The sequence below is a fragment of the Dermacentor variabilis genome, chromosome 4 (genome assembly GCF_050947875.1).
Source record: "Dermacentor variabilis isolate Ectoservices chromosome 4, ASM5094787v1, whole genome shotgun sequence".
Classification (NCBI taxonomy): Eukaryota; Metazoa; Arthropoda; class Arachnida; order Ixodida; family Ixodidae; genus Dermacentor; species Dermacentor variabilis.
In genome coordinates this window covers 101698460-101719171 of record NC_134571.1, presented here as the reverse complement: position 1 = coordinate 101719171, position 20712 = coordinate 101698460, and the positions used below count along the sequence as shown (strand labels likewise).

The 20712-nt window shown below is 45.8% G+C and overlaps 1 protein-coding gene across 1 annotated transcript in view; it reads right to left on the bottom strand.

Annotated features, from left to right (window-relative positions):
• The window catches only part of LOC142579578 (putative gamma-glutamylcyclotransferase CG2811), a 22885-nt gene extending 3121 nt beyond the window's left edge, over positions 1–19764 (bottom strand). The window contains exons 1-3 of the mRNA XM_075689943.1: positions 19642–19764; positions 10050–10196; positions 2995–3253 (exon numbers count right to left, since the gene is read on the bottom strand). Of these exons, the coding sequence (XP_075546058.1) occupies positions 2995–3210 (216 nt within the window). The 5' untranslated portion in view covers positions 3211–3253; positions 10050–10196; positions 19642–19764. The remainder of the gene's footprint in view (positions 1–2994; positions 3254–10049; positions 10197–19641) is intronic.
• Between the last annotated feature and the right edge of the window lie 948 nt (positions 19765–20712).

Here is a 20712-nt window from a genome sequence, read left to right as displayed (position 1 = left end):
AAAAACACGAGGATGCAGAAGAGAAAAACAGACGCATACAGGCGCTAACTTCCAACAACAATTTTATTCCGGAACGGACGCCACTTTTATACCCTCACATTTTCTCGCTTTTAAGCAAGTGTCTACTGACAAGATAACATGATAGTACAACTCACTTGCAGACTATAGGCAACAACTTACGTTTGACGCATGCGCAGGAATTCCAACTCTTTTTTTTATGTCAAGGACGGCTGGCTAACACAAGCATTGCCAAACTCTTCAATATGAGCCCTTTCAATGATGAGACGAGTGAATTCATATTCGCTTCTCCCGACAATAACTGTGTTTTCGAATCGCGGAACGCATCCGCACTTATGACAGTGAATTGCGAGGAAGCCATCCGGCGAAGCCTTGTTAACTTTATTGGAGTGCACTCTAAGCCTATGATTAATGCATCTGCCGGTTTGTCCTATATAACTCTATCCACAGGCCAATGGAATTTGGTAAATGACGCAGGTCCTACTGTTAAGGAACCCTTTTCTGTGCTGCTTTTTGCACGCGTCCTTTGTTTTACTATATGGTCTTGTTTTTGCACACAAGCTGATAAGCTTGTTTGGGGCAGTGAATACTACGTCAAGCTTTCCACGTTGTCCTATCTTCTTAAGGTTATGCGATAAGCGGTGGATGTAAGGAATTACGGCGAAGTTTTTTCTTTTTATCAGACCCTGGCGCTGGCTGACGTCCAGGAACCAGCCTCTCCCAACCGTGTTGCTCTGAGCATCGCTTCAGCAATTGACACAATCAAATTGTTTGCAAAACCAGCCTCACTCAACCGCGCTACATGTTGTTGAAAACTGGAAGATATTAAATGAGGACACGACTTCTTTAGTGGATTGTTCAAACACATTTTCGCTGTGCCCCTTTTAATAAGCTTGGAATGAACAAAAGTGTGCGATAAAAGAGGCTTAATAGCTCTAGGTTGGTAACACCAATGATGTGATCGCAGATGTGATGCAGACGTGATCGTCGACAAAAATCGTAGATCGAAAAAGCGGATGCCCCTACATATGCAGTTTGAAGGTCACATCACGGGGACTAAGAAATTCGCAAATTATGCTTGTAACACCTTCACGTTCTTTTTGAAAACAGTGAGGAGTGCAGTCAAGAAATAAAAGAAAATCATCAACATATCGGAATGCTCAGTAAACTGAGGTTCCCCAGAACCTCTCTGCCAAGACTGTGTCTACTTTTGCAAGATACAGGTTGCTGAGGACGGGTGCCAAACAAGACCCGATACATACGCCTTGCTTCTCTAGAAACGGAACATTATTCCACTGTATAAACGTTGAGGTCAGATATTGCTTGAGTAATGCTAAAAACACTGAACAGAAGTTCCGGCTTCATTGCGAAGCCGCACAGCACCAAAATCGTCAATGCTTTCTTCCATGCAGGTTAACAGGTCAGATTGAGGAATACAGTAATAAGGGCCTTTTATGTCAGCGGAGAACACGTTAAGCCAGTTGTCAGAGTGCACTTTAACAAATTTTGAAACTTGGTCGGAACTCTTCACAAGGAAGGGTCATTAATGCCAAGAAGATTTAAGTTTCTTTAGCAGGCAGGTGGATATTTCCTTCTGCCAGGTCCCTTTCTCAGACACAATTACCCTGAAGGGGATGTTACTTTTGTGTGTCTTCGCGCTAAAAAATACCTCTAAACACTATACGCTATTCTTCTCCATGCCTTTTACAACCTTATTCAGATTCATCTTTTTGAACATTTCGATAGCTTTTGCTTGGACTTTAGCTAACGAGAGGCTTTTAAACACGCCTGAGATGGCGTCGTTAGCCTTAGAGAACCTCAGTGGAACCTCAGTTTACAGAGAATTCCGATATGTTGATGATTTTCTTTTATTTCTTGACTGCACTCCTCACTGTTTTCAGAAAGAATGTGAAGGCGTTACAAGCATAATTTGTGAATTTCTTAGTCACCTTGATATGAACCTCGAAATGCCAATAGATAGGGGCATCCGCTTTCTCGATCTCCAATTTGTATTGCCTGACGATCACACCTTCTGGTGTTACCAACCTAGAGCTAATAAGCCTCTTTTATCGTACATTTCTGCTCATGTCAAGATTATTAAAAGGGGCACAGCGAAAATGTGTTTGAACAATGCACTAAAGAAGTGGTGCCCTCATTTAATGCCTTCCAGTTTTCAACAACAGGTAGTACGGTTGAGTGAGGCTGGTATTTCAAACAATTTGATTGTGTCAATTGCTGAAGCGATGCTCAGAGCAAGAGGGTCGGACGAGGCTGGTTCCTGACCGTCAGCGAGCGCCAGGGTATGGTAAAAAGAAAAAAAAACTTCGCCGTAACTGCTTACATCCACCGCTTATCGCATAACCTTAAGAAGATAGGACAACGTAGAAAGGTTGACGTAGTATTCACTGCCCCAAACAAGCTTATCATCTTGTGTGCAAAAACAAGACCATATAGTAAAACAAAGGACGCGTGCAAAAAGCAGCACAGAAAAGGGTTCCTTAACAGTAGGACCTGCGTCATTTACCGAATTCTATTGGCCTGTGGATAGAGTTATATAGGACAAACCGGCAGATGCATTCATCATAGGCTTAGAGTGCACTCCAATAAAGTTAACAAGGCTTCGCCGGATGGCTTCCTCGCAATTCACTGTCATAAGTGCGGATGCGTTCCGCGATTCGAAGATACAGCTATTGTCGGGAGAAGCAAATGTGAATTCACTCGTCTCATCATTGAAAGGGCTCATATTGAAGAGTTTGGCAATGCTTGTCTTAAAAAAAAAAAGAGTTGGAATTCCTGCGCATGCGTTAAACGTAATAGTTCTTGCATATATAGCCTGCAGGCGAGTTTTACTATCATACTATCACGTTATCTCGTCAGTAGACACGTGCTTAAAGGCGAGAAAATGTGAGGGTATAAAAGTGGGCGTCCGCGAATAAAATTATTTTTAGGAGCTAGCGCCTGTGTCGGCATACTTACGTGGCCCACGCCTTCGTAGGGCAGCAGACATGGTATCTCGTATGAGGACACGAGTACCAGCGGCCACTTCTTGAGTGTCCTCGCCTGGCCAACCAGCGCTGAGCGGCCGTTGTCGGGGTTCGTCAGGATCGTGTGGTTCGTCTCGCCCGTTTTGAGTGTTCCATAGACAAACACGTAATGCGTTTGCGTCTCCGTTACCGCTCCGGCCGTTTCCATGTTGACGTACGATCTCTTCCTCTCTTTGGTTCAATCCAGCTGGCTGTGGAAAGGAGTTGGAGCGTAGATTCGAGTAAGGACCAGAGGTGCCACTAAATTTTTTTTCTCCTTTGAAGCCTAAGCATACAGGCTGGAATAATGTGGCACTGCCTACGTGCGCCTGTACGATCAACGTCATGCAGTAATACAACTTCAGGTTGCACGGCTGTCACAGAAGAAATTAATTTTTTTGGCTGACGGCCGCCATCTCTAACCTTTTGCACTCGACTGTACAGAGCGCGGTCAAGGAAGGTTACTCAAAGCCAAACACGCCTATTCATCCGAACTTGTCCAAACATGCGGTGCAGAGTTGTGCGCAGCTAGAGCAGTTACTATGACACGAATTATCCGCGATTTGCGGGAGCAGTTCTTTCCGCGTGTACATAACTCGTGTTGTGCGGCTACAGGGATTGAACATGGTCGCATGAAATAATAGGAAGAGGTGAAGGATTAATTCCCTTTCCGTACACCAGGGAATGAATGAATAAAGGAATAAATAAATAAATAAATAAATAAATAAATAAATAAATAAATGTGAATTTCGCTTCACTGAATAAATAAGCAGTCTTTCACCTAGCAACCGCAATTTATGCCGCAACACATGGTAAAAACAATAGGGAATCAATCAACCAATCAATCAATCACTCATATCTATTTAACGTGCCCAGGAACAATCCTAAGGTACTAGTGCTGGCGCAAGCACACATTAATAATAATAATAATAATAATAATAATAATAATAATAATAATAATAATAATAATAATAATAATAATAATAATAATAATAATAATAATAATAATAATAATAATAATTCTAACAAGAAAGACGAGTCCTGTAGTGCAGAAAATCGGGGACTGTCTTTTATTCAGACTAGGAGAAGAAAAAAAAAACTGCACGACATATTTGTAGCCCTTTATCACTTAGCTAAACTAATACCACCCGATCTTGGGAGCCTGGCCTCACAGTTCATTAGCCCAAAAAGCAGTTCGAGCGCTTTTTCGCTACCTGAGGGCAACAGACTTGAGTGCCCGACTATAGACATCCTACACCTAAGTTCTCTCTCTCTCTTTCTCTCTCTCTTTCACTCCCCATTCCCCTCCCCACGTGTAGGGTAGCTAACTGGACTCAGTCTGGTTAACCTCCCTGCCTTTCCGTCTTCCTCTCTCTCTCTCTCTCTAATACCACCCGAATTTTATTTCGGATTATGGGAGAAATCTGTGTGCGAAGCCGCATGTGGTGTTTGCGAAAACTCACGGTCCGCTCGAGTGGTCCGTAGACTTTCCTCAGCGAAGCTTCGTGGAGCGAAGGGCGCGAGCATGTACTACGTCGTGTGCTGTGTCACGTGAAAGAGCGCCTTGCCACAGATAGCAGTGGCGGTGATCTCGGTTGCTGAGAATGTGACAAATCCGCCGTTACGATGTGGTTCGGAGAACAGGCTTAATTGTGCGAGTCAGAGACGTCCGCGAGGTCAGCGAGGAGCGAACGGCAACAATCACCGCACACAAACATATTCACAGATACAAAATGCGAGTGCGAGGGCGTAGGGCATGGGACAAGCGAGACCAAGCGTCCCTAAAAAGCCTTGAGAGCGACTATCACAGCGCACTCACAGTTTGGCTGGTGTTGCCTCACTGCACGAACTGCACGAGCGGAGATGGCAGGCGAGCTCTCGCAGGCTCTTGTTCGTCTGCTTGGTGACAGGAGCGGCAGGGTTTCAAGTTCAGAGGTGCCCTCATGCATTGGCGCTCGACCGGGTCCCTCCGACAGGTGTTGGCCTCCCGAACTTTGACGACCGACCCAAGCGAACGCGTCTTCCTTGCTCCGCTTCTCAGGTCTGTCCGTCTGGCTCAAGCTCCTTTTGTAGGCTGCTTGAGCCTCGCGTTATCTGCCGATTCGCTTCGCGCTCTCTTTTGAAGCGTATCTTGATTCGTTGTTTTCTTCTTGATTTATTGTTTGGCTACGCCACGAGCACACGTGCAGCGAGGTGTCGCCCTTATTATGCACGATGCAGGCGCCGCGGTGCGCGTGCTTTCATGTTTTCGACGCCACTTCGCCGTCGTCCAGGCGTCTCTTGGCACTTCACCACACCCTCCCAACTTGTGTGCAGCGAGTGTATTTACAGTGACGTTTTGCTTGTCACAACCGTCTGAGACAAAAAGAAAGTTCGGGGACATACAATTTACATGCACGACGTGGTGAAAGCAGGTTAACCGCCTCCTAATGTTCGTAGTCGTATGCTGATCTTCCGCGAATTTTCATGTCAAAGCGCCGTATAAAAAACGCACTTCAAAGATAGCTTGACGTCGTCTGTGTTGGCGCGGTGGTCTAAATAAAGTTAGCGGCAGTTTTCACGAAAGCTGGTGACACATCATGCTAGAATCCCCTTTAAGTTCCGCATTCATCTGACTTCACATCATGAGTGAATATCCTACGTAATCGCTTCCTAGTTAACTTGAAATGGATTGATAGGCGGTGTGCAGTTTGTGTATATATTTATCACGAGAATAGTGCAGCTCAGTCGTAGCCCACGGGTGCGGGTATTAATTGTGCGACAGAGCATGGCATATAAGCATGTGACATTGCGGGGTACGCATAGTGTGTCGGATAACGTCTGTATAAACTGAATCATGACATAGCATGTGAAAAAGTTAAAATAGAGGATCAGCGTGCACAATACGAGTAGCATGAGAAATAGGGCGTACCGTGACATAATGTGGCAGGGCCTGATATCTAATGGCAAAATACAGTAGAGGTGTGCGAATAGTGATCTTTGAGACCAAATCGTATACAAATCGATGGTGCCAGAAACAAATTGAATAGAATATTGAATAATTTTCAAATAATAAGCAGCCGTTATCACAGTAAGCATAAAGCGTTGTTCATACCCTAGTATTTTTAATGTTAACAAGTTTCTTTCATTACATGGCATGTTATGGAGCGTTGTTTCTTAAAAAAATTATACAGAAATTTTGAGAATTGTCTACACATGCATAAGCATTCTTTAGCTTGGCTGTTACTTCTTCATCTTGTTTCCCAAATTTTAGTTATCCCACCTCCAACTTTCAAGGTGGCCCACCCCCAAATTTAAGTTGGCCCACTCTAAAATTTAAGTTGGCCGACCCCACAATTTACGTTCGCCCACCCCTAAATTTGAAGTTGGCCCTCCACCAAATTTAAGTTGGCCCAACCCCAAATTTCAAGTTGGCCTACCTCTAAACTTGAACTTGGCTCAACCCGAAGTTTAACCTGGCTCACCCCCAGATTTCGGTTGATCAGCCTCCAAATTTTAGTTGAGCCACCCCTGAATTTCACGTTGGCCCAACCCTAAATTTGATGTTGGCCCACCCCCAACTTTGATGTTTGCCCACCCCAAATTTAAGTTGGCCCACTCCTAAATTTCAAGTTGGCCCTACCGAATTTCAACTTGGCTCACCCCCAAATTTCAATTGGGCCACCCCTAAATTTCACATTGGCCCACCCCCAAACTTTAGTTGACCCACCCCCGAACTCAAGTTGGCCCACCCTAAATTTCAAGTTGGCCCACCAATAAATTTCAACTTGCCTCACCCCCAATTTCAACTTGGCCAACCACAAAATTTCAATTCGACCACCCCTAAATTTCACGTTTGCTCACCCCCAAATTTCGAGTTGGGCCACCCTCAAAAAAGCTGGCCCACCCCCAAATTGAAGTGGCCCGTCCCTAAATTTCAAGTTGGTCCATTCTCAAATTTCAGTTTGCCCCCCTCCAAATTTTAGTTTTACCATAGGCTTCTCCATGCATTCTCTATGGAGCCCTATACATCCCTAAGGGTAACGTGTCATACTTTTTGTGTTACAGACACGATTTTGCTAACAAAATTCTCTCTGATCAGTTTTCCATTTTGGTTTTCAATTGTTCCTTATCGCTCATGAAGCTACCAATCATCTACATTTACACTATTATAACAGTTGAATGTCATAACTTCGCAAATTACGCATATTTGTGCAGACACAAGGCATTACACTTTTCGCGCGACTGACTGATTTTGCTGGGGTACTCGCCAAAGAATGCTTGCGCATTCAAACACAAATGGAGAATTGGGAGCAAACACGTATTTTCTTCGCATACAGATGCCTCTACAGAGAGTGCGAACGATCGCTGGAGTGAGTGAGTGAGTGAGTGAGTGAGTGAGTGAGTGAGTGAGTGAGTGAGTGAGTGAGTGAGTGAGTGAGTGAGTGAGTGAGTGAGTGAGTGAGTGAGTGAGTGAATAAACTTTTATTTGGTCCAGCAAAACGCGATAAAACGCGCACCCCGGCTAATCCCACGACGGGACTGACAGATCTAGTCTGCCGGCCCGATCGCGGGCGCGCTGGACGGCCGGGATTTCGTCCTCAAAGACGGGACTTCGCAGGAGCGCGTCCCACTCTTCCTTGGTGAACTTCGGGCCCAGCGACCCGCACTCCCAGAGCATATGAGGCAAAGTAGCAACCTCACCACAGGCCACACAAGAATAATTCGGATAAATCTCAGGATATATGCTATTAAGGGACGCCGGATTTGGGTAGGAGTTCGTTTGCCGGAGTCCGAGTGTGACCGCCTGCGGCCTGCTTAGCTTGGAGTGAGGCCGCGGGAAAACCCTTCTCTCTAAGTAAAAGAATTTAGTGTTTTCGTTGTGCGTGATAGGAGCGTCTCTGTGTCCGATCGCTGTACGATCGCTAAATAGCCTTTAGTGTATGGCTACCTAAGAGACGTAGCCTGCACCACTACACCACTTATCGCGTTTTATGTCTATACTATACTCACAGGGGTGAAAATTTACCGTACTTTTGCTCCAGTTTTAGGTTTAAGTGTGCGTAGTTGACGTTTCCAAATATTCGAAAAGTGCTCGAAAAATATTCCCATTTACGAATAGCGAGTATTCGATTTGAAGACCGAATCGAATAGGACTCTATTCGATTGGTTAATTAATAGTTTCGAATATTCGCACACCCCTAAAGCACAACTCATATACGGTGTTCTATTTTCTTTAGGTGCACCAAATGTAAAATATATCACCTGTGCCAGATAGCATAATTATATCCCTTAAACTAAATTGCTCGACGCGTATTTGGCTAATTAACGCAATTGAACTCATTATGTGGCCGCTAATTAATTTACAGTACATACTGAATCTTAAAAATAGTAGCTAGTTAGTTTTGCAAGGCACATCAACTTAGAATGAATCAAGATATTGGCCGTCAGACTTGCGGTAAGAGTGCACTGTTCCACTTTAATAAAACGCTGTTTTATGTATTGAAGCACTAAAGTAACTGAAATGGCAATGCATTTGGTCGGACGCCTTGAGAAGAAATATTTCGAAACTGGTGTGATAATTCGTTCCAAGCAGATACGCCTTGCGAATTCATGGGCTCCAATTCGTAAATTGCAATACGTGCGGTAAAGTAATTAATTAAAAAGTTAATTAGTTGAATTATGTAAATGATTCAATTCAGCATGTTGATTTTTTTGTAGACGGAATGCCCGCCTCATCGAGTAATTTAGTTTAAAGTTAAATATTGTGCTATCTCCCGCAGGCGACCTTTAAAAATTGGGGCAGCCCCCCCCCCCCCCAAAAAAAAAATAAGTGAAAAAAACCCCCTGGAATATCGCCATATCATGTTGTATTTTAACATCTGTAGAATGAACCATGGCATATTAAATCAGATGAAAACGAATTACTCTCACCCGCGTCGGTGGCGCACGAGGTCGCGGCACCAAACCCCGGCCGCGGCGGCCCCATTTCGACGAAATGAAAAAAAAAAAACGCCCGTGTTTCGTGAATTGGGGGCACGTTAAGCATCCCTTGGTGGTCAAAATTAATCGGCAGTCCCCCCACTACGGCGTGCCTATAATCAGGTCGCCGTTTTGGCACGTAAGACCCCAGAATTCATTCAGAATTGCTCTCCAGAAGTGGTGCGTACGCTTTGAGAGGCCGCTGCAGTCGAAGTTAAACGAGTTCAGAGCTGGTATATAGCTACCAGACGCCTAGTACCTACCAGGGCGCTGTTCCTTTTGCCTAGCCGGCAAATAGCGTCGCACCCGCGTACGCTACTGTTTTAGGACTTCGAGCGCATCGACAAACCTTGCTATGACTGCCAGTGTTTCGCCCTTCGACTGTCAATTTTTTTTTTATACGTCGCTTGAGGGTCGTCATTTTGAGAATTATATATATGCATAAACGAATGTTAATGGATATGCCGCCCTCCCAACTGCGTTGTGTGTTGTTCAGTGTTGCGCATACTTAACTGCCACAAAACAACTTGCGCTGAAGCGCTATAGGCATACAGCTAGCCCTGCGTTGGCTTTTGAAAGCCACGTCGCTATCAATACTATAAGAAACGGCTGACGCCTTACCGCAAGTATGTGACGCTTGCGCTACTTATAGTGAGTTGCCTATATACTAAGATTGCAAAGATCGCGTCGTTGCTTTTACCTTCATTGTGCTTCTCTTACTTCCCTTATTAGCCTACTCCTTTATACTCCTTATCCACCCTCGGCGCAGGATAGCAAGGCAAATCTACCTGTTGTTAAACTAACTGGCCTCATATAGCGCCTTTACGAGTCTTTGTTCTGAACAAAGGACGGGCATAGGCGGAAGACAGCTAAAGAAGACTCGTGACTTGCTTTCGTTGTTTGCCTAACGTTGCCTCTCGAACAACGACAGTTGTTCGTAAGTGCGGAATGTCCTGCGGTATAACTCCCAGCAGTCTCTTCTAGACTTGGAACTGCTGAAATTACGTATAAAAAAGGGGACGGAAAAGCGAAATATTTCGAGCATACGTGTTGGTGGTGTCAGAAGCCCCTCTCGTTTCAGGTGATCTTCGGTCCGCCCGTGGAATTCAGCTCCGGCTCTGCGATCCGCCCGTGGAATTCAGCTCCGGCTGGTTGAAGCACTCGCATCGCCACAGGCGGCTTTAAAGTCTTCCGCTGCCATCACGCAAAGAGAGAGATAGAGAGAGAGAGAGAGAGAGAGAGAGAGAGAGAGAGAGAAAGAGGGAAAGGCACGTAGACTCCTGTTAATGACCTATAGGTTGCGGGCCTTAAAGCGCACGTCAGCGCCAGCGATGTAGCGCTCTTCCCTCACGCATTGTGTTGTACATCTACAAACATGAGTTAGGACACGTTTGTTCCATAGGCTGTAAATGTGTTATGAAAAAGTAAAGAAAGAGAAACTGCGGCTCCTATTGCCATCCGCAGCCACAGCTGCGGCATATATGGCGAAGCGCACATTAAGCGCCCATATGACTATCGTGGTGAAGTGATTTTTTACTTATTGTATTTTGCTCTCGCGCCCACCTGCGGTGTTGTGGGCCTTTCTTTCTGAGATGCCTAGTCTGCGTAACTTCGCAACTACGCCTTCATAGGCGCAGTTCACTCCGAAAGGTCCATCCTGTAGATTTTACAGACCTTATTCATGCTTTTCTTCAACTGGAGTGCCGACTTTGCTGCCAACTTTAGTGCGTCGGCATATAATGTGGCGCACGCTGGTAGTCCACCACCAAAGTCACATTTTCGTTGAAACTTGCTGGTCACCGCGAGCGCATCTGGAAGATTCGATGACGCGTGAACAAAAAGCGCTTAGATGCAAGCACCATCGTTCGTTTGAACGACCACCGACCGCGCTTGTTGACAAAGTAATACTAGCGCTGCCGGGTTTTACGTCGGTATAGAGGACCCAAGAGGGACCAATAACCTGTTTAGTTTATTATCGTTTCTAGGTCAGCGCAGTTGTATAACCGTGATTCCAGCCCTACCAACCGTCCTTGCCTTCGACATCGAAAAATTCCCCACGGAATCGATGGTGAAAGTACCCAGAAACAGCCGGCGACTTCAGGAACTGCCCACGGAATTCGCACAAATCCCTGAAACACAACGCAACGTCGAAGATCTTCTGACGACAATGACGAAGACGCCTGCCACACAAGCCCCATTGATTTTCCAGTAGCCACTAGTACCTCTTGGACCGTTTGACGTTTCAGTTGCGAAGACTCTGAAGAATGACTGGAACAGCGCGAGGGGATTGCACCGTTAAACAAGTAATCTGACGACAATAATACATGTGCATCGCCTTGTTTTCCCTAGAAGTCTTGTGGGGATGCGCGACTCTCGCGCGTCCCCTGATATGTTTTTCCCGCATGGCGCGTCTCCTGTAATCCGGCTTCGCCGCGAGGCCTGCGTGATGCCCGCGCCGGTCGATGTGGTTGGGGCGCAGTGCCAGAGATGGCGCGAGTGTTGCGTTGCTAACGCCGCCTCACGGCAGGGTTACTTGGGGGCGCAGGGGAGGACGGGCGGCTCTTCCCCGGCGGGTCGGCGCGCGGCGTGGACGTCCCGCGCGCGCGCGCGGCGACCCATGCTTCTGCGAGACCGCCTCGCGTGGCCGCCTGCGAACGCGCCACCGTTGGCGTGACCGAACACGCGAACGACCAGGCGTTGGGATCCAGCATGGGGCGAACATATTCGTTCGCTTCCGGTCGCGGTGAGTCGGACTTCTGGATTTGTCGCGCGCCCATCGGCATGTTTTGTGGGTAGCAACTCGGCTAGCAGGCATTGATCTATGAAAGGTGCAATAAATGCCCTTGTGATTGTTTGAACTACTGTGTTGTCGTTCCTTTGTCCCAAGAACACGGGTGTGAGAGACCCCACAGTCTTCACGATAATGTTGTATTGAAACCAGAAAACGACCTGAACAACGTGGTACGTCTTCGAGACCTTGCTGCCCTCCACTTCACCAATGTCCTCACTCATACACTTCATCTGAACTAGCAAGCCCTGTATAAAGCAGGGCTCACATCTTCAGATTTCATTAAACTTTTTCTATCATCATCATCATCATCATCATCATCATACCCTTAAAAGCCCTTTACGGGGTATTACATTAGGAACGAGCTGAGGCACTGTCAGCAGCCACCAAAAACGTCATATAAGAAAATAAAAATAGATAAATAAGAAAATGTGCTAACTATTGCGGTGACTAAAGGAGCAGCTTTTGTTGGGTTGGACTCCACTGAAAATTCCCAGTCGCCACAGGGGAAATCAGAAATGGCGGCCTTTGTATGTGGGGAGCATTCCATGGCTACAGAATTGAGGAGAAACCATCGACGATTACTGTCAACGTTTTTAGAACGCTACTTGCTCTCTTGAAGTAAGGATGCGCTTGAAGGCGTATGTTTGTTTTAGTAAGGATATTAGGTAACGTTTCCTTATTTATTGCGTAATTCCGTATATAGAGAACAGATTCGTTAACCAGTACATATGTAGCGGTGTATAGTAATGGTGGCTACATGCATAAGCCTATTCCTTATATATGTGTGTGGTCTCCAGCGACGTGAGCGCCGGCGTGGAAGGCCACTGCCGTCCTCCTTTTTTACCGCCGGAGCCCTCTTCCGCAGCCTTCCCAAGGAGAGAGTGTGGCGGGAGTAGAGGAGGGCTGCTCTTTACGAGCGCTCCACCACAGCATCTAAACTTTCAGACGTCCCAAAGCTCTTTCACGACAGCACGTGCATATCAAGAGCTAGAAAAATTTGGCACACTTAATGCTGCTTACACGTGGAAACGCAAAAGCATTACACCGTTTGTAGACCTCGGAACGTCATGAACGCTCTCATTTTATACACTCATGACGTGGCCCCACTTCGTCCCCATCGGCTGCGCCGTCACGTGCGCAATGACGCACACGCTAGGCACACCTTTAGGCTGCCAGAACCGTGGAGCCACCGTGGCGTCGGGGAAACGTGCTCGTATCAAGCCCCTCAGGCCCGGGTTCGGTGCCCATCCTGGCCAAAATTTACCGTACTTTCTTTTCAAAGGTATTGGATCGCTTTGTTCACAAAAGCTCCCTGATAAATTTGACGTCATTGTGAGCATTATTTATTTGTTTTAACTCCTTGCGCCGTCGGCCATTTATGGTGCCATCGCTCGGTCCCGCCGCCGACGCCGGACGCCGGACATAGTGCATTCGCATTAATAGTTGACGTTCGGCGACGAACGCGCCCCTCAACTCGGTTGAGCGAGAGCATGCGACCTTTGCGACGGCACTTTTCTATCGGCGGTTAATGTGTGACCGCCACCAACGAAAACGGGTGAACAAGCCCAAGAAAGCTATTCGCTTTTAACGATAAACAACTAGGTTGCCATGACGACGATGGCGACTTGCAACGCTACGACGCCGCTTACACGCGACGCTACAACTGTACGAAAATTATGTCAACGACTTGACGACACGATGAAGCTGTGGCTTTTCAAAGCAACTGATTGCGCAGTTTAGGACTCCACGCAGCCTCAGCAGGGCAACTAGCGGCGACCTTAATAATAATAATAACTTCGCATCACGCGTATACATGATGCTGGAGGCCTGCAGAAAAAGCTGTCATAATGACAGCTTGAGAAGGCCGCAAGCCCCCGCACTGGCAACTTCGCGTAGCAGTGAGCAAACAATGCAAAGTTTAACATAGAAATCCAAAAGCATTGAAATGTGTGCATGCAAAAATAAAAAGAGCATATTGAACTTTTAATACATCGCGTTGCAACGTCCAGAAGGACGAACCGCATACATTCAAATTTTAAGACACCATACTTCTAACAAAGTTTTAAATTCACGATCAACAAAACAGAAGTTACTGCATACACCTAACAAAGTTTAAATTCACAATCAACAAACACAAGTTACTGCAATTACAAAGATAAATACACACAAAGGCTTGACTTAAAACAGGGATCGAAAATATCTACAAAAAGCATTATAATGAAGGTAAAGCAAATGGAATATTAGTGAAGTGATTTCGCATTTTTTTTATTTCTAATTACTAAAGTAGTCACGAAGTTTCTTGAAAGTAATCTTCTCAGGTTCAAAGTTTTTTGATGCAATGTATTAAACAATCTCCGTAGCCGGTCTTTTAACATTTTTAAACCATATGTTGTCCTGCATGTGTCAACTTCCCATCTCTCAAAAGTTCGTGTGGTACATGTGGTAGAGTGTTTTTTTTTTAAGGTTTGCTAACTGGCACAAGAAACCAGTATTATTCTTTATCTCTTGTTTATGTCGTCTGCACAGGCGATGACCATCATTTTCTGTAACAGGTAATACATTATATGTGAGAAATAAAGGATCAGAGGGATAGTTCATGGAGAAATTTCTAAAAGCACATGGAACATGAACTTTATGCAGATTGTTTTGTGTCGTGGATGCCCAAACTAAATAACAATAATTAAGTCTCGGACTAAATGAAGTATTATATAGTAACATCATTACATTAAGCGCCAGTAAACTTGCATTTCGATATATGAGTCCCACTACTTGCGATAGAGTTTTTGTTAAGTAGCTTATATGTGCACCCAAGACATGGTCTCGTGAAAGACACCTAATGTTTTAATACACGGGACGATTTCAACTGGCGTTGATTTCAGCAGGACATTTTCATTTATTGTTATGTTTTCATTTCTGGCATAAAATAACACTGCCTTTGTTTGTTTCCATAGTTATTTTTGGTTAGTTTTCCTATGTCCATTTTTATAGCTTAGCTAGAATTTCGTTCGCATGATGAATAACTTGGTCGGTTTCTTTTGCTGACAAAAATATGCTTGTACCATGTAACAAGGTTACAATGGGCCGTCATTCGGTGGCTGCTCTGGTTGACGCAGGGATGATTGCAGTGTTATGAGAGAGCGTTTTGCGGATCGAATAAAGAAGGCTACCGCCGCTTGGCACGGCCCACAAATCCACACTGCGGGTCGCCACTTGATTGCTGACAGGAATATGCACAACTCATGGACGTGCATACCATTGCCACGTTGACTCATCCTCCACAAGTGCTCTCGCGTGACATGATACTATAGCCATGGACTTTCCCAGTGGGCACGGCTAGCGCAGTGATTATTCTCAAGCAGAAGCCCCTTACGCCTTCGAGGGACAGCGCCGAGCAAACGACTAGGATTTAATAGCAGCGCATAAACGCTGGCGATCTTCGTAGACCATTTTGATTCCTCCCCAAGCGAGCGTCATGGTTTCGGTTGGTGTCAGGGATTCAGATTGAAGGCATCACCAGAGCAAACTAGTAACGGCTTCTCGACCGTCGCGCGCGGAGTCGTCCGTCTCTGTGAAGGGGACGGTAGTGCGCTGATCAAAATTTTAGGGGAGAGCAAAACCACCCCAACAAAGGCAGCGTGGTCGCGTTCTTTTGATAAAGCCGCAGAAACAACTTTCGCTCCCATCACGCTCTCCGAGTCGTCATCGTGCGATGGTCCGTGAAAGCTGACATGACTATGTCCTAACTTCAATGTCAATCTTGCCCTACAGAAGCATAAACAAAAGAACTGAACAGCTTTATTAAAGGACACCGCGAATAATCTTAACGTCGTCGAAGGTCCTACAACACCGACTGCGCAACGCGCCGCGTAATTATCAAATCAAAATCAATCAAATGTTTTATTTCCAACAAACTTGTTGGGGGTCCTCCAGGCGAAAAGCTGCGACATACAGCTTGAATGTGCCTGAAGGCCCTCACATGGCAGCAGTACAAATGCAATATACAATGCAATGGGTTACATTTACAATAATTACAAAGATCACATTTAAAAAATTTCTTCACAAAAATATGCCCTAAGCTGTTTTCGAGTCAAGGTATTTGTCATAACAATTTCTTTCCCAAATTTATTAAACAGTGAGGGTAGCGTGTGTCTTAGCGACTGCATGAGGTAATTTGTACGCCTGTACGCTACTAACAACCTGCCTTTGCTGCGGGTACGCGCATCACTTTTGTCATATTCAAGTCGTGACGTATTTTCTAAAAATATTTAAAACTTTTCGGAGCCGAAGCAGAAAGAATGCCTGTATCGTAAATCAGCCTGTATTCGTAAATGTTAGTTACTTGTATTATGTTATAACTTTCAAAAAGTTGCGCAGTAGAATGGAAATAAGGTACATTCGCTACATGTCAAAGTGCTCGTTTTTGAAGTTGAAGAAGTGCATGAAGATTACGTTTCGTGGTGGTAGCCCATACAAGCGCACAATAATTCAGATGTGATTGAAACAAGGCATAATATATGTACAACTTTACTTTCGCTGGGAAAAAATGACGGCAACGGGACAATGCACCTGCGGCAGATGACAATGATTTCATAATTTGTTCAATGTGATATGTCCAGTTCATATCTTCTGACAGCGTCACGCCCAATACTTTGTATTTGGTTACAATCTCAATGGGCGCGCCATCCAACAATAATTCTTCATTTAAATAAGACTGCCTGCCTCTTGCCTTGAACAATATGGCCTTTGATTTGGAGCTATTAATTGTTAGAGCGTTATCACGAGACCAACTCGACAATTTAGAAAGGATACTGCGAGATCTTTGTAACAGATCATCAAGATCATTGTCAGAGACAAACAGGCTCGTATCGTCAGCATATAGTACAATGGATGTGTCACTTACTATTTCAGCAATATCGTTAACATAGATATTAAACAAAATCGGGCCTAAAACGCTACCCTGGGGCACACCTGATTTAATTTCCCTATATGAAGTGCAGTATTTTTCGATAGCAACGCACTGCGTCCGCCCAGACAGATAAGATTGAAAGAGCTGATTTGCCACGCCACGGATACCATATCCTTCTAGTTTACTTATTAAAATTTGATGACTTAAATGATCAAATGCCTTGCTATAATCAATAAATATACCCAACGTTAGTTTTCCCGCATCAATATTATTAATTATTAGTTCTTTTTGGCGTAACAAAGCTGTTTCGGTTGACCTGCCCGAGCGGAATCCGTGTTGACATTCAGAAAGAATGTCATTCTTCGCAAAGAAATTGTTAATGCGTGCAGAAATCAGTTTTTCTAAACCCTTCGAAAAAGCGGATAAAATGGAAATAGGCCTATAATTCCCCAGGTCATTTCGGTTCCCACCTTTGAAAATAACTGACACCCTTGCTTTCTTCATATTTGTTGGAAAATGTCCCGATTCCATAACAAGGTTAAACACAAATGCGAGATGAACTGCGATGACATCGATTACAAATTTTATAGGCCTGATTTGAATGCCGTCTGCATCAACAGCATTGCTGTTTTTTAAGCCCAAAAATATACGACAAATTTCGGCATCGTCAGTCGGCTCGAGAAAAATGCTGTGCGTACATCTCTTAACAGTAGTACCACTGACCGTGTTATTTGATGATGTCGTCATGTTCACAAAGTGTTCATTGAAACGTTCGGTTAAGAGGATGCCCGACACCTTTTCACGACTTTTCAATGAACTTGCGTGATCGATCCGCCTTACACTGGGTTGAAACGCGAGCGAGACGCCATCAACGCCCAAGTAGAAATGCTCCGTGACGACATCGTCCAGCGATCCAAAAGTCCCACGGCATTTTCGGTCGTCCTCGGTAGAAATAAAAAAAAGTTACCCTTTGGCTTTGCGCATGCTTGAGCCCCGTAATGAAGAGAGACGTCTGCGCAAGGCCAACAATCGACGACGTGCTGTACTTGCTTTTCTAAAAAAAACGGAACTGATTTTTCTTGATACACTTTAGGATCAGCTATTTACTCACAGAAATCGACCGAAGGGAGCGATGAGAAGAGCTCTCATAGCACCAAATAGTTACAAGTTAACGGTTATGCTCCTTGGCTTCCGCGCTGCGCCAGTTACACGAGTTATGGACATTGTGCTTGCGTGCCTGAATAGGCAGACCTGTCTCGTTTATCTAGATGAGTGATTGCTTTCGATTCTCCTTCGACGAGCATTTCAGGAAACTGAAGCCCTACATGACGCCGTTAAATTGCCGGGACTGACACTAAAGCCACATAAATGCTGCTTCGCGTAAAACGAGCTGCTTTTTTCTTAGCCACATCGTTAACCGTAACAGAGTGCGCCCGGATCCTCAGAGGACTGCAGCTATTGTATTTTCTAGTGCATCTACGAGCCCCGAACATACATTAAGAAGGCCAACGTACTACACGTCACAGAAAGCGCCAGAAGAAGCACTTAGGGAACTTCACCAAAACTCTCATTTACTGCCGATACTCAGCAATTTAGACGATGACACCGACACCGAAATTCAGATTCAAGCAGTGTATGACCTTGCACCGCGTTAGTCCTAAAGAAGAACGACATCGAACAAGTGTATACGAGTTACACGACGACAGGAAAATAGTACCTTGCCATTTTCTGGGCCACAGCGACTTTCCGCTCATACTTGTATCTGTATATTAGTGCATTAAAGGCCTTGAGCGACCACCATGGCCTGTGTTAACTCGCAGCTCTAAGGGACCCTTCAGGACGCCTGACACGCTGGAGGTTGTGTATACAGCAGTTCTGAACGTCTGAACGGAAGCGCCGTGGCTCCTGTGAGAGCTCCCGTGGATCAATCACCGAAAAATGAACAAGTCGATGATTTCCTCAGACCAATAAGCGCCAGTACGTTAGCTCACGAACGACCCGCCGGCTCAGAGTTGCGCGCGTTCACACCTAAAGGCAAGGTTGATTCATGTCCCCAAAATTTTGGCGCAGATTGTCCTAACGTTGTCATCAAAACGACATACTGGTGAAATTTTACGCCGAAAAGAGCCGCTTGCCTTATCGCCAAGCCATCAGAACTCAGCGGAGAAGTTTCTGAACCTTCCCACAACGAGCCAACTTCAGAACGTCTGGAATTCCCTCACAAACGTAACCAATGGGCTTCAAGAGAGGTACCACTGGCTAGACCTTACTACTGATACCGCACACTACGCCAGACCATGTCGGGATTGTCAGCGATGAATGAAGCCAACATCAAAGCCTGTGGGACTTCCCAAGCTAACTGGCACCACCGCAGAGACCATTAAAACAAGTTTGGATGAACCTTCTGGGTCCTTTCCCTGTGGCAACGTGCGGGAAAAGATGAGCCAATGTGTCTATTGACTATTTCACGTGCTTTGCTGAAGCACGAGCACTGCCTACATGTAGCGCAATCGATATGGCCCAGTTTTTCATTGAGAACATCGTGCTCGATACGGCGCCCCCGAAGTGTTGATTACCGACAGTTACAGGCAGGGACGGCAGAGCTGACGCAGGAAATTTTGCAGCTGTGTAACACTAGCCATCGTATAGGACGACTGGATATGATCCATAAATGGCCTCACAAAGCACTTGAACAAGTCGCGAACAAGCAAGTGATGCACATGAACATAGAACTAAAGAACTGGGACGCTACATCATGCTGCTTTGCTTGAGCAAGAAACGATGCAGCTGAACCCGTTCCAGCTCGCGTATTGGGGGCGAGCCGCATTCCGATGCTCGACGAGACGTACCCATTATCGACGAAGTCGGCTATGGCGTCCAAGACTTTAATGTGCACAAGATGCCCGGCAATTACAACCTCCGACAACGACTCGAATACTCACCCGTAGCGAGGGTTCATGTGGGTACATCCATTCACCAACGGGTATTCAGTAAGATGCTCTTCCGTCGCGATGTTGGCCCCCGCAGAACTCGACTACAATATAGTCCCTCACGGAGAGCAGTCCCAGCAACGCAGTCACCTCTTACGGCTGAAGCTGTTCTCTACACGTTAGCAGACTATCGCAAGGTATTTGTATTCTACTCGTTTGGCTTTGTGTGAACTTTGATGCCCTTGCTTTTGTATGTATTATTGGCATTGTGGCCGTGCTCTTGAACGAAAGCAATTGTCGCGTACTTTTCTGCTTCGCACAAGTGCTGCTATCAGACTTATCGGCCTGTATTTTGCAACATTTTGTTTCGTTTTCCATTCTTTTCTCATCACCCGTCGCACCGAGTGGCGGATCACAGCGATAACGGCGGCGTGGCGGCGTCTGGGTTTCACGTCAGGTGACCGAGGGTGGATAGAAGTGAAAGGTGAAATTATCAGTTAAAAAAAATTCCCGACATGAGACCTCACCGGTTTAACAGTTCAGTTTCCTAAAAGTTCATTAAAGCGTCCAGAAAGTTACCCTACTGGTGCGCCGAGTGTGATGTATCTTTTTGCGAAGTATCGCCATATTGAACTTCTTTTATTATTACGCTACTCAATGCTTTCTTTTAGAGCGCAGCTCTTCGGCGCCCGTCCCTGCGTTTAGCGTAGGCGTCCCTCGTCGGCGGTCCTCGGCGTAACCGAGCGAACGAGCACAGCGCAGGATGTAAGAACGAACGCGGAGCGCAGCGGAGGATGAAAGACGGCGATAGCGAAGAGAGCGCGAGGAAGAAAGCGGTGGAGGAGGGTGCAGCGGAACCATGAGGCAGAAAGCGCAGAAGGAGGGTATGGCGAGCGCGCGAGAAGAAAGGCGTAGTTGCGCGCAAGAAGGGCTCTGCATCGACTACCGCTACGATATGGTGCCAGAGTAGCGCGCCGTCGTCTGTTCACCCATGACATGAATCGAACGCCACCACCGATACCATATATGGAAACAAAGCGCTGTATAGCGGAGGTCTGTCTGCGGCGGCTACTGTAAATCGCG